This window comes from Carcharhinus amblyrhynchos, chromosome 34, assembly GCF_965287045.1.
Source record: "Carcharhinus amblyrhynchos chromosome 34, sCarAmb.v2.hapA, whole genome shotgun sequence".
Lineage (NCBI taxonomy): Eukaryota > Metazoa > Chordata > Chondrichthyes > Carcharhiniformes > Carcharhinidae > Carcharhinus > Carcharhinus amblyrhynchos.
In genome coordinates, this window is record NC_137357.1 from 5,897,597 (window position 1) to 5,910,742 (window position 13,146).

Sequence of the window (13,146 nt, forward strand, 5' to 3'; positions counted from 1 at the left end):
AAGAGTTCTTCAATAAACTGGCACGTTGCAAAACAGACCTGAATTCTAAATATACCCCGTGCAACAATTTCTTAAAGGCACAGTATATCACAATGCCATTAGCAAATTATGATATTTTCACAGACTAGGAACATTAATTATGAATGCTCATTTAATAGATTTACTGGATAAATATACCACTTGAACATTCATTATAAGAGTTATTCCAATGGAACATAGTGTATATTATCCTTTAATCCAGAAAAGTGTCCTAGAATGAAGACCACTTTCCAAGGGGATACTCCCATGCTTGTAATTACACCTTGTGCATTCTAAGCATAAATTATAATATGAAGGACATATGAAGTTGGCTGACAAAAGTATATTTTTTTTAATTGTGTAAGAAGCATGAAGGCACATAATGCAGAGCTTCCAAGATTCAAATTAAAAGATGAAAATATTTGATAAATCAACAGCAATGCCAAGCACGGGGAGTCAGGAAGACACAACAGTATTTCTATAGCACTTGTCACAACCAAGTGCTCTGTAACTAATCTACTACTCGGAAGTGCAATCACTGTTGTTACACAGGAGTGCGGTGGCCAATTTATATGAAAAGCAAGAGAAGTGAAAAAGATCAAATAATTTGTTTTCAGTGTTGGGTGAGGAATGAATATTGGCCAGGATACCTGGAGTATCAGAACATGTGGTGAAAGAAGATTACTTAGTCAATGGTGATCTTTTAAAAGGTGATACACTTTCTTATTTTGATGCAAAGCATCAATCAGCCTGTCAATCAATAACCTCCAAAAAATTAAACTCAATGAATTGTAATCTTGAAGGTTTCTCGTCCATAGAAACGCACACTGTACCTTTTCTAATTTTTGCAACTTCCCTGTTGCTAGATACTCATCAATCTTCTTTGCAATCCTGTCACCGACTCCTTCCTAAAAGTGTTGGAAATGGAGGTTGGGGTGAATTAACAGCATTTTCATTCAGATATTGCAAATACAATAATTAGAAAGAGAGCACTGAACAAATTACTCCAAGACACAAATGCAATGCAATTAGGGCAGAAGAAGCTGAAGTCTGCAATTTTCACACTTGGAAAAAGATTGAATGACCATAATGAGCTAGATCATGGGTTCATAGAATTATAGAATCCTCAAGTGCTGAAGGGGGGCATTCAGCGCATTGAGTCTGCATTGACCAGAATCCCACCCAGCTCCTATCCCCATGACCTCACGCAGTTACCCTAGCTAGTCCCCCTGACACTAAGGGGTAATTTAGCATGGTCAATGCACTTAACCCACACATCTTTGGACTCTGGGAGGAAAACGGAGCATCTGGAGGAAACCCATGCAAACACAGACAGAATGTGCAAACTCTGAACAATGACCCAAGCCAGGAATCAAACCTGGGTCCCTGGCGCTGTAAGGCAGCAGTACTAACCACTGTGCCAACCACAGTAGCACCACATTCATATAATTTGTTTCAGCACACCAAGATCAAGGTGAAAACGTCCAGCAGATTTTTTTTTCGAAAAAGCCAGTGGGACCCAAATGCTCTCTCCTCAGCAAAGAAGCAAAACACAAACTGAAAGAGTCATAACAATCCATCTTTATGCACATTACTGCCTATTGCAGAGTGCCAGACAGAATGCCCGTGCTGTGCTTGCTGTTTTCTGAAATAGTGCCCTGGAATCTCTCATGGTAGTGCACACATGCATAGCCTTGGTTTAGTGTCTCATCCAAAAGATGGCACTTCCAAAGGGTGATGCACCAGAGTGTCAGCCGAGGTTACATATTCAAGTTGCTGAATCCACAACCTCTGACTCAAGAGAGGGGAGGGCTACCCCTGAGCCATGACTGAAAAGAGAAAAGTCTGGCCATTGAAGAATCATACAATAATATAACACAGAAAGCCAACGAGCTTATTGTGCTTGTGCTAGCTCTTTGGTTGAGCTTCCCAATTAGTCCCACTTCCCTGCTCTTTCCCCCATAGACCTACAAATGTTGATCTTTATATTTCATCCAGCTCCCTTTTGAACGTTAGCCTTTGATCTGCTTCCACCACATTCAGGCCATGCATTCGACATCACTGTAATAAGTTCATGGAGGCAGAAGTCCCTTCACAAAAATCCCTTTATTTCCAATTCCAACAGCAGTATACAGAGTGTTGTCCGTCAGCAGTCTACCTTCGGGAGTGCCCATCAATTGGCACCTTAATCAGGAGCATCTTTTGATGTCCAACCAAATAAACAAAATCAAATTAATCTTGGGACAATTCAAAACAGGCAGCTCCCAAAAGGAGTAGCACCAGCCAAAACAAAAAACAAAGTGGAAAGGAAACTTAAAACATCAAATTAAAATTTGATTAAAGGGGTCAATAATGCACCACACGATCTGAGATGCCCAACGGACACGGAAAGCATTAACAGTGCTCTTGGACACCGCATGCTCCCCCCTTAATCAGGGAGTTTGTATTCCAATAGGCCAACTTCAATGGCCTGATTAAAGTCATTACAGTCACCACAACCGGTAATAAAATGGCTTACTCATGTCACCTTTTTCAATCACCTTAAATCTATGTCCTCTAGTTACAGGCCTTTCTTCCCTTGTTACAGTTTGCCCTTATTTACAAAAGCAAACTGGCAATATATGTATCAAATCTCCACATGACCTTCTATGTTAAAAGGCTAACAAACTTAGCTTCTAGTTTATCTCAACATCTCTGACACAATTTTACAAAATCTTCTGTAAGATTTTGACATCCTTCCTAAAAATTGAACATAATACTCCAGCTGAGGACTATACAGTGTTTATAAAATATTAGCATCATATTCTTGCTTTTGTATTCTACCTTTGTTAATAAAGCCCAAAATGTTTTCTTAACAGTTTTTTCAAGTTAAGTTGCCACCTTCAAAAATGTGCATACAAAGACTCCAAGGTCTCTCTCTGTGCTGGAGGCTTGAAGTCAAGGCAGAAAGGTTATTAAAATGTCATGAACGTGTACTGAAGATAATCAAAAAATGCTGACATTTGTACCTGGAGGACTAGAGGGATAGAAGTCATGCTTTAGTCATATAAAGCCTTGGTTTCGACCACACCTGGAGTTACTGTGAGAGGCTTGGGGACCACACCTTCAGAAGGATATATTGGTCTTGGAGGGAAGGCAGTGGAGATTTACAAGAATATTACTTAGACTTGAAGGGTTAAGTTTTGAGGGGAGATTACACATACTAGGGTTGTATTCCTGGAATGTCGAAGTTAAAGGGGTGATTTGATCAAAGTTTTCAAGACATCAAGGGGAACAGATAGGGCAGATAGAAATCATTTCCACTGGTTAGGCAGTCAAGAACTGGGAAGCATTGGCTTAAGTTGGGAACCACTGCTTTCAGGAGTGAAATTAAGAAACATCTACACTCAAAGTTCGGTTGAAGTTTGGAACTCTTGAAAACTGCCACTGATGCTGTATCAATTATTAATTTCAACTCTAAGAATGATAGATCTTTATTAACCCAAGATATTATGAGTTATGGCACTAAGATGGGGCGATGGAGTTAGATCAAACTCACTGAATTTTACATTGTCACTTTCCTCTTTAGTTGCTCATGGCTTCATGTGGCAAATACAGTCCTTAGGGGCATAGCTTGGTTTGTATAACATTAAATTCTTTCTTGAACATCTCCCACTAATCTTGCCATTTTGAATATTAATAGGCATGCCCAGTTTACTGTGGACAGTTACTTTTCTGTCCTGTTGAAGTCTAGAAATCTAGAATCTATATACATCCGCCATTTCACATTTGCTACTGGAGATCTGCTGCCAACTCTTACCACCTGAATGGCTGTAAATTGGGAGAGGGGAATATGCAGGTAAGCATGCAGGTGCAGCAATGATAAAGAAAACAAATGGCATGTTGGCATTCATTGCAAGGGGTTTTGAGTACAGTAGCAGGGATGAGTTGTTGCAATTATACACAGCCTTGGCGAGGAAACACCGAGAATGTTGTGTGCAGTTTTGGTCTCCTTTTCTGAGGAAGAATGTTCTTGCTCTCAAGGAAGTGCAGTGAAGGTTTACCAGGCTGATTCCAGGGATGGCGGGACTGTATGAGGAGAGACTGACTAGGTTAGGATTGTTTTTGCTGGAGTTCAGACAAATGAAGGGGGGATCACATAGAGACTTATAAAATTCTAACAGGACTAGGCAGGGTAGATGCAGGGAGGATGTTCCCGATGGTGGGGGAGTCCAGAACCAGGGGTCACAGTCTGAGGATTCAGGGTAGATCATTTAGGATGGCAAAGAGGAGATATTTCTTCACCCAAAGAGTGGTGAGCCTGAGAAATTAATTACCACAGAAATAGGTGACGCCAAAACATTGAATGTATTCGTGAGGCGGCTGGATATAGCACTTGGGGTGAATGGGATCAAAGGTTATGGGGAGAAAGCAGGATTAGGCTATTGAGTTGGGCGTAGAGCCATGATCACGATGAATGGTGGAGCAGGTTCAAAGATCCAAATGGCCTTCTCCTGCTCCAATCTTCTATGTTTCTATGTATTTCTTAATTCTACTGTTAAATTCTCCACAGCCTTCTTACCTCTTGTTACATCCTCTCTTATCATTGAAAATATTTAATTCTTATCCACTAAGTCTTCTCCCCTCCTCTACCATTTTACCGATCTTTCCTGCAGACCATTTAAACTGGTATATTTGGTTCCCTAGTTGTTGTTTAAAGGGAGGGTCATAAGGGATGTGAGGAAAAGCTTTTTCACACAAAGAGTGGTGGGAGTCTGGAATTCACTACCTAAAGGCTGGTGGAGGCAGAACATTATAACATTTAAGACGTATTTAGATGAAGACTTCCAATGCCAAGGCATACAAGGCTATGGGCCAAATACTGTGAACTGGAATCAGAATAATTAGGTGGATTATCTTTGGCCGGCGCAGATGCGATGGATCAAAGGGTCTTTTGCTGTGCTGTATACCTCTAGGACTATGTTTCAGTAATGGCCAGGTCATGCCGTTTCAGCAGGATTTGCTCCGAGAATTCACTGCATTTTTTTAAAAAATCCTTCTACATGTGTAACGAATGGGTTTTTGGGCCAGCTAACCCAATCACTTTTCACTTTAGACCATTTAAGTAATGCTAAGTAAAGCCAAGTGTAAAGCATTTTTAAAAGTCAGAAAAATATTTTCAAAAATGAAAATGAAAAGTGCTTACAAGCTTTTTAGCTTCTGCACCACTCTTGATTTTTGTTGGGTACTTTGCAATGACTGAAGCTGCTTTCCTACCAGAAGAGAATTAAAAAGGAAAATTAGCACTGAGAAGAACTATTTTGCATCCTATAGCATCTGAGTTAGTAAGCAGAAAATCACTGCATATCATTGCATTCAAAAGTATTTTACATATGTTTCCTATTACTAAAGGAGTCTTAAATATCAAACACAATCAATCACCATGTTATCAAAGATACAATTAATGATCATTAATCTAATTTGCAGACTGGCAAAACAAGAACAAAACCTGTACATCTATTCACAGCTTGACTCTCAATCTGTATTCAATCTGGTTACACATTAGTATCTATTGCTTGTGTAAAGTCATTAGCCTGAGACTGCACAGAATTTTCCAATAATTGTCTTGAGTGTCAGGTTCACCATCGAGTTTTCAGATAGACCTTGAGCCAATCTGACAAAACCAAACTGGGTGGTGTGACATGCGCCATCAGTCTGGTGGGGTGGGGTCTGATCAGGACACCACCTTTAAAGGTCGTCCTGTTTCGAAGTGATGTTGAATCCCCCCAGTTTCACACCCCTACCCCCCACAAAGGTATTAGAGGCTCCTTCCTCATGGCATAATTACTGGGGACTCTCCCACCACCCACAACCACTGCCACTTCTCCCACCCCACCCCCTCAATGCTTGCTCCCCCAAAGGCTGCTTCCCCACCACCCCGCCAAGTCCCCATTTCAAAAGGTCTAGATGTTTTACCCTCCACCGCACCGAATGGAAAAACCCCTTCCCCAACTGGGCTCCCCAGAGGGCCTCCTGGCAGCACCAACAGTGACCAGTCATGCCCCTCTCCCTCCCCAGGGGCTCTAGTAACTTTGGCGCCCCCAGTGGAATCCTCTCGACTGTTTCCCATCTTCATAAACCTGTTATGAACCTCACCAACATCGTCAAGGTTTGAATATTCACTGAGGGAGATCATGTAGTGTGTAGGCCCTTTAATAATGTGTAAATTTATTCAAGTGTACTACATCACTGGCGAGGGCTGGGGACAATCAAGAACTGATCTTGCCAGAGAGATTTTGTACCCGTGTTGCTGTTCTCGCTAACAGCGAACGCAGGCACAAAATCACCCCCACTATGTGTGCCAAGAATGCATGATGAGTCTACCTGGAGGCACACCCAATGGATGATGAACTCAGTCTCATTGAAGAAGCCAGCATTATGTCTGAGTCCCTGAATAATAATGGGAAAATAATTATTTTATTCAGATTCTCACAAGCATTCACATTTACCTGTACGCATTGTACTTGTGCATCGCTCGGTTCACATTCCTCTCAAAGTTAGCAAGTTCTACAAAAAACAAATGCGTGAGTCATTATTCGAAAAACTCATTGCACTGATTTTTCTTTTCAAGAAGGGACATTCAATAAATACAAATCAAGGATACCATTCAACTCACCTTAACCTATCCAGTCAGAATAAAGAAAAGCTTATATTTTGTACTGCAGCTCACTGTGGCAGGGTGGCACAGTGGTTAACACTGCGACAGGGTGGCACAGTGGTTAACACTGCGGCCTCGCAGTGCGAGGGACCTCGGTTCATTTCCGGCCTCGGATCACTGTCTGCGTGGAGTCTGCACATTGCGTCGGTTTCCTCTGGGTGATCTGGTTTCCTCCCACAGTCCGAGAGATCATCCAATCGCTACAGTGCAGTAAGAGGCCATTCAGCCTATCGAGTCTACACCAACCACAAACCCACCCAGGCCCTATTCCTGTAACCCCATGTACTTACCCTGCTAATCTCCCTGGCCATGATGTGGCCAAATAAATTGGTTGGACTTTAACCTGGTGTTGTGAGACTTCTTACTGAATCTCTCTGGCACCAGGGTCAATTTACTATGACCGATCAACCTGACCCACACATCCTTGGACTGTGGGAGGAAGCCAGAGCACCCGAAGGAAACTCACACAGACAGGGGAGAATGTGCAAACTCCGCACAGTGACCCAAGGCCAGAATTGAACCCGGGAAACATAAGAACATAAGAAATAGGAGCAGGAGTAGGCCACCTAGCCCCTCGAGCCTGCTCCACCATTCAATAAGATCATGGCTGATCTGTCGTGGCTCAGTTCCACCTTCCCACCCTCTCCCCATAACCCTTAATCCCCTTGTCTATTAAAAACCTATCAACCCACGTCTTAAAAATATTTAGCGAGGCAGCCTCCACCACTTCAACGGGCAGAGAATTCCAGAGATTCACCACCCTTTGAGTGAAGAAGTTCCTCTTCAACTCCGTTCTAAACCGCGCCCCCTTTATCTTGAAGCTGTGCCCCCTAGTCCTACTGTCCTTTCTGAGCGGGAAGAGCCTCTCCACCTCTATCCTATCCATCCCATTCATCATCTTATACGTCTCAATGAGATCTCCCCTCATTCTTCTAAACTCTAACGAGTACAAGCCTAGTTTATTCAGCCTCTCCTCATAGTTCAACCCCCTCAACTCTGGTATCAGCCTAGTAAACCTCCTCTGCACTCCCTCCAAGGCCAAAATATCCTTGCGTAAGTGCGGCGACCAAAACTGCACACACTATTCCAGCTGCGGCCTCACCAGTGCCCTGTACAGTTGCAGCAAGACCTCCCTACTTTTATATTCAATCCCCCTCGCTATGAAGGCCAGCATCCCATTCGCCTTTCTGACCACCTGCTGCACCTGCAGGCTGGGTTTTTGCGACTCATGCACAAGGACCCCGAGGTCCCTCTGCACCGTTGCATGCTGCAGTTTCTCGCCATGTAAGTAATAGTCCTTCCTACCATTATTCCTACCAAAGTGGACAACTTCACACTTGCCAACATTAAATTCCATTTGCCAATTCCTGGCCCATTCGCCCAGCCTATCTAGATCCTTCTGCAGACTCTCCACACCCTCCGCACAATTTGCCGTTCCACCAATCTTGGTGTCATCAGCAAATTTCGACACCATACACTCGGCTCCCTCCTCCAGATCATCGAAATAAATGGTAAATAGCTGAGGCCCCAGCACTGACCCCTGGGGCACTCCACTAGTCACCACCCGCCAATCCGAATAGCACCCATTGACCCCCACTCTCTGCCTCCTATTTGACAGCCAATCCCCTATCCACGCTAACACCCTACCCCCAACTCCATGCCCCCTGACCTTCTGTAATAACCTCTTGTGCGGCACCTTATCAAACACCTTCTGAAAATCGAGAAACACCACATCCACCGGCTCTCCTCTATCCACCGCCCTAGACACATCCTCATAGAACTCCAATAAATTCGTCAGACACGACTTCCCCTTAACAAAACTGTGCTGAGTCTGCTCTATCAAACAATTCTCAAGATGCCTCGCTATTTTCTCCTTGATCACGGATTCTAACATTTTACCTACAACAGACGTTAAACTAACCGGCCTATAATTCCCTGCCTTTTGCCTGCCACCCTTCTTAAACAACGGCGTAACGTTAGCCGTTTTCCAATCTTCCGGCACTTCCCCGGAATCCAGCGATGTTTGGAAAATGATCATCAAGGCATCCACTATCACCTCTGCCATTTCTTTCAGAACCCTTGGATGCATTCCATCCGGTCCTGGGGACTTGCCCACAATCAGTCCCTCCAGTCTTTCGAGCACTGCCTCTCTATTAACAATAATGTCACTCAGGCCCTCCACTCCTACCATCTTTCCATCGCTAACACCCGGCAAATTACTCACGTCCTCCTCCGTGAAGACCGAAACAAAAAAAGGTATTCAAGGCCTCAGCCATTTCCCCATCCCCTACCAGTAAGTCCCCCCTCTCATTCTCTAAGGGTCCAACGCTCACCCTAGTCAGCCTCTTCCTTTTTATATATTTATAAAAACTCTTACTATCCTTTTTTATATTTAGCGCTAGCCCAGCTTCATAGTTTATCCTACCCTTCTTTATCAACTTCTTTGTCATTCTTTGTTGATATTTAAACCTCTCCCAATCCTCTTCTCGCCCACTACTCTTAGCTACTCTAAACGCATCTGCTTTTAATTTAACACTTTCCTTGACCTCCTTCGTTATCCACGGCTGATTATCTCTCCTCCTACGATCCTTTTTAACCATCGGAATAAATTTCTGCTGAGCACCAAGAAAGATCTCCTGAAAGATCTTCCACTGTTCCTCAGCAGACCTACCTTCCAATGCGCTCCCTCAATCAACATTTGCCAATTCCTCTCTCATCCTATCGTACTCCCCTCTGTTCAAACAAAGGACACACGTCCGGGAACCCACTTTCTCCTCCTCCATCTGCATCAGAAACTCCACCATACAATGATCACTCTTCTCAAGAGGATCCTTCACCACAAGGTCCCTAATTCTACCTGCCTCATTACATAACACCAGATCCAAGACAGCTCGCTCTCTCGTCGGCTCCAACACACACTGTTCAAGGAAACTATCCCGGCAGCATAATGGGTAACTGGCACTGTGAGGCAGCAGTGCTAATCACTGTGCTATTGTGCCACCCCCCCTGGTTAGGTGCATTGGCCATGCTAAATTCTCCCTCAGTGTACCTGAACAGGTGCTGGAGTGTGACAACTAGGGGATTTTCACAGTAACTTCACTGAAGTGCTAACGTAAAGCTACTTGTGACAACAATAAATAAACTTGCATCATTTTAATGTTCTCAATAAATCTAAGGTTTTGCTTCCACTACCCCATCTGAATAAAAAATATTTTTCAAGAGATTATCATATTATTTGCCTTAAGTGTATCTTTTCCTGTCAACAATCCCAAATTTTCTCTTCACTGGTGTGGCAGCTTTGAAGACTCGATGTGGCTTCAAGCAACAATTGATTTATTAACAACTATATAAAGATACAATATACAATTAAGGGTCTGATAGAACTGCAATACACATCTACTCTCTTCTCTGGCTCCAACTGGGATTCCTCCCCAGGGCATGCAACCTTGGTCCCTATTGGCTTGGCTTCCAGTGAAGCATCTCTATAGGTTCTGGCCCGATCCCACAGCCCTCAAATGATTGGCCCTTAAAGGTGCCACATTACCACAACTTGTTTTAACTCACGCCTCTTGTTTGAGCTTGTTTAATATTTAATACATTTTTATGAGATCTCCTTTCTGTTATCGACTTTCAAGTTTTAAGGGCCTCATATTGCAATCATTTATGCCAAGAAACACTTTGTGGCTCTTCTTTACACTGTCCGGAACTCTACCATCTCGCCTGCCACAGAAAGGTCCATTGACCTCAGCCAGGACTTTCTGGTTTGGGGGCGAGTGGGGTTGGAAAATCCCACCCCATGTGATTTAGTATTAGGATTGGGACACACTATTGATGCCACATGAATTCAAGGTGGTACAGTGGTTAGCACTGCTGCCTCACATACTGCCTATGGACCTGGGTTCAATTCTGGTTTCGGGTGACTGCGTGGGTGTCAGGTTGGGATTGGGCGAGGATTTGGATTGGTAGTCAGAATTGGAATGGAGTTCAGGGTTAGGGTTCAGATTGGGAGTCAGGGTCAGAACTGCATTCAGGGCTAGGGTTCGGATTGGGAGTCAGGGTTGCAATTAGATACAGGGCTAACAATTGGATTGGGAGTCAGGATTAGAATTGGATTCAGGGCTAATGTTTGTTGCGAGTCAGGATTGGAATTGGATTCAGGGCTAAGATTCGGATTGGGAATCAGGGTTGCAACTGGATTCAGGACTAGGGTTTGGGTTGGGAGTCAGGGTTGGAATGGGATTCAGGGCAAACATTCGGATTGGGGGGTCAGGGTTGAAATTGGATTCAGGGCTAGGGTGCAGATTGGGGGTCAGGGTCAGAACTGGATTCAAGGCTAATGTTCGGTTTGGGGGTCAGGGTTGGAATGGGATTCAGGGCTAACGTTTAGATTGGGAATCAGGGTTGGAATTGTATTCAGTACTAACATTCGAATTGGGAGCCAGGGTCGGAACTGGATTCACGGGTAACATTTGGAGTCAAGTTGGAACTAGATTCAGGGCTAATGTTCAGATTGGGAGTCAGGGTTGTAACTGGATTCAGGGCTAACATTTGGATTGGAGTCAGGGTTGGAATGGGATTCAAGGTAAACATTCGGATTGGGGGTCAGGGTTGAAATTGGATTCAGGGCTAGGGTGCAGATCGGGGGTCAGGGTCAGAACTGGATTCAAGGCTAATGTTCGGTTTGGGAGTCAGGGTTGGAATGGGATTCAGGGCTAACGTTTAGATTGGGAATCAGAGTTGGAATTGTATTCAGTACTAACATTCGAATTGGGAGCCAGGGTCGGAACTGGATTCAGGGGTAACGTTTGGAGTCAAGTTGGAACTGGATTCAGGGCTAACGTTCGGATTGGGAGTCAGGGTTGGGATTATCAGCACCAACTTGCGGATTGGGAGTCAGAGTTGGAATTGAATTTTGGACGAACATTCAGTTTGAGCGTCAGGATTGGAACTGGATTCAGGGCTAATGTTCAGATTGGGAGTCAGGGTTGGGATTATCAGTGCTAACTTGCGGATTGGGAGTCAGGGTTGGAATTGAATTCAGGGCGAACGTTCAGATTGGGGGTCAGCGTTGGAACTGGATTCAGGGCTAACGTTTGGATTGATAGTCAGGGTCGGAACTGGTTTCAGGGCTAACATTTGGATTGGGAGTCAGGGTCGGAACTGGATTCAGGGCTAATGTTTGGATTGGGAGTCAGGGTCAGAACTGGATTCAGGGCTAACGTTTAGATTCGGAGTTAGGGTTGGACTTGGATTCAGGGCTAGGGTTTGGACTGGGAATCAGGGTTGGAACTGGATTCAGGGCTGATGTTTGGATTGGGAGTCAGGGTTGGACTTGGATTCAGAGCTGGGGTTTGGACTGGGAATCAGGGTTGGAACTGGATTCAGGGCTAATGTTCGGATTGGGAGTCAGGGTTGGAACTGGATTCAGGATTCGGATTCAGGGTAATGTTCAGATTGGGAGTCAGGGCTAACGCTTGGATTAGGAGTCAGGTTTCAGATTGAGAGTGAGGGCTGGGATTTTCAGGGCTAACATTCAAATTGGGTTTCAGGAATAGGATATGGATGTCTGGGTTTAGGGTTTGGATTGGGGTCAAGCTTAGAAGCTGATAGAGGCACAACGTAAATATTGTTAAGGACAGAGAGACATCAGCATCAGCTCTCACCACCCGTCAGCAGTGTCCTGAGGGCTGCCATTCCCGGTCTATTATTATTATGAATAGGTAACCACTCTCTCCCTGCCATTGTGTGGGGACAGGGCTGGCCTGGCCCGGCTCCGGGCTGCAGTTTATCCCCATCGCGGTCCAGCCCGGCTCTGAGTTGCTGTTTATCCCCATCCCGCTCCGACGCCCTTCCCTTACCGATCAGGAAGTCGGTGATCCCCTCATTCAGCGTCTCCTGCGGCGCCTTCCTCTTGCTCATGGTGGCCGACCCGTGAGGGAAAAGGGGGGGCGGGCGGGGGGAAGCGAAGCGAGTAACCGCCGGTCACCGTCCTGCCTCGAAGAGGGAGAAGGAAAGCTGCCGTCAGGAAAGCGGCAGGCTTCAGCCGCGCTGCTAGGCCGCGTGCGCGCGACCAACGGCCAGCTGGCATTTAAATGCGAGCCGCGCGCTCAGCTCAACTGACACCCAGACACCAGGTACCAACAATTATATTTATATATTTACTTCATACTCTACATTACTGTAGGCATCTTTGATCCATTATGAACGGGTGTTTATTTTATTTTGGACTGTTTTTACTGGGTGAAATGGATCCTTCTTTCCATCTGGGCAATGCAAATTCCTGTCAAACCCAACATTCATCTTGGTCTCCCTCCCCTCCCTTTCAGCCAACAAAGACTTAACTGCATTTCCATAGCGTCTTTCATCACCTCCCCCCCCAAACCCCCACCAAAGCATCTTCAGGCCAACCGAGCCCATTTCCTGAGCGCACC

General features: G+C 44.8%; 1 protein-coding gene across 3 annotated transcripts in view; it reads right to left on the reverse strand.

The window, feature by feature from the left end:
* polb (polymerase (DNA directed), beta) overlaps nucleotides 1-12,667 on the reverse strand; it is a 90,746-nt gene extending 78,079 nt beyond the window's left edge. For all 3 annotated transcript variants that reach the window (XM_080217089.1, XM_080217088.1, XM_080217087.1), the window contains exons 1-4: nucleotides 12,574-12,667; nucleotides 6,507-6,564; nucleotides 5,204-5,270; nucleotides 852-926 (exon numbers count right to left, since the gene is read on the reverse strand). In XM_080217089.1, coding sequence (XP_080073215.1) covers nucleotides 852-926; nucleotides 5,204-5,270; nucleotides 6,507-6,564; nucleotides 12,574-12,634 — 261 coding nt within the window. In that variant the 5' untranslated portion in view covers nucleotides 12,635-12,667. The remainder of the gene's footprint in view (nucleotides 1-851; nucleotides 927-5,203; nucleotides 5,271-6,506; nucleotides 6,565-12,573) is intronic.
* Nucleotides 12,668-13,146: the final 479 nt, after the last annotated feature.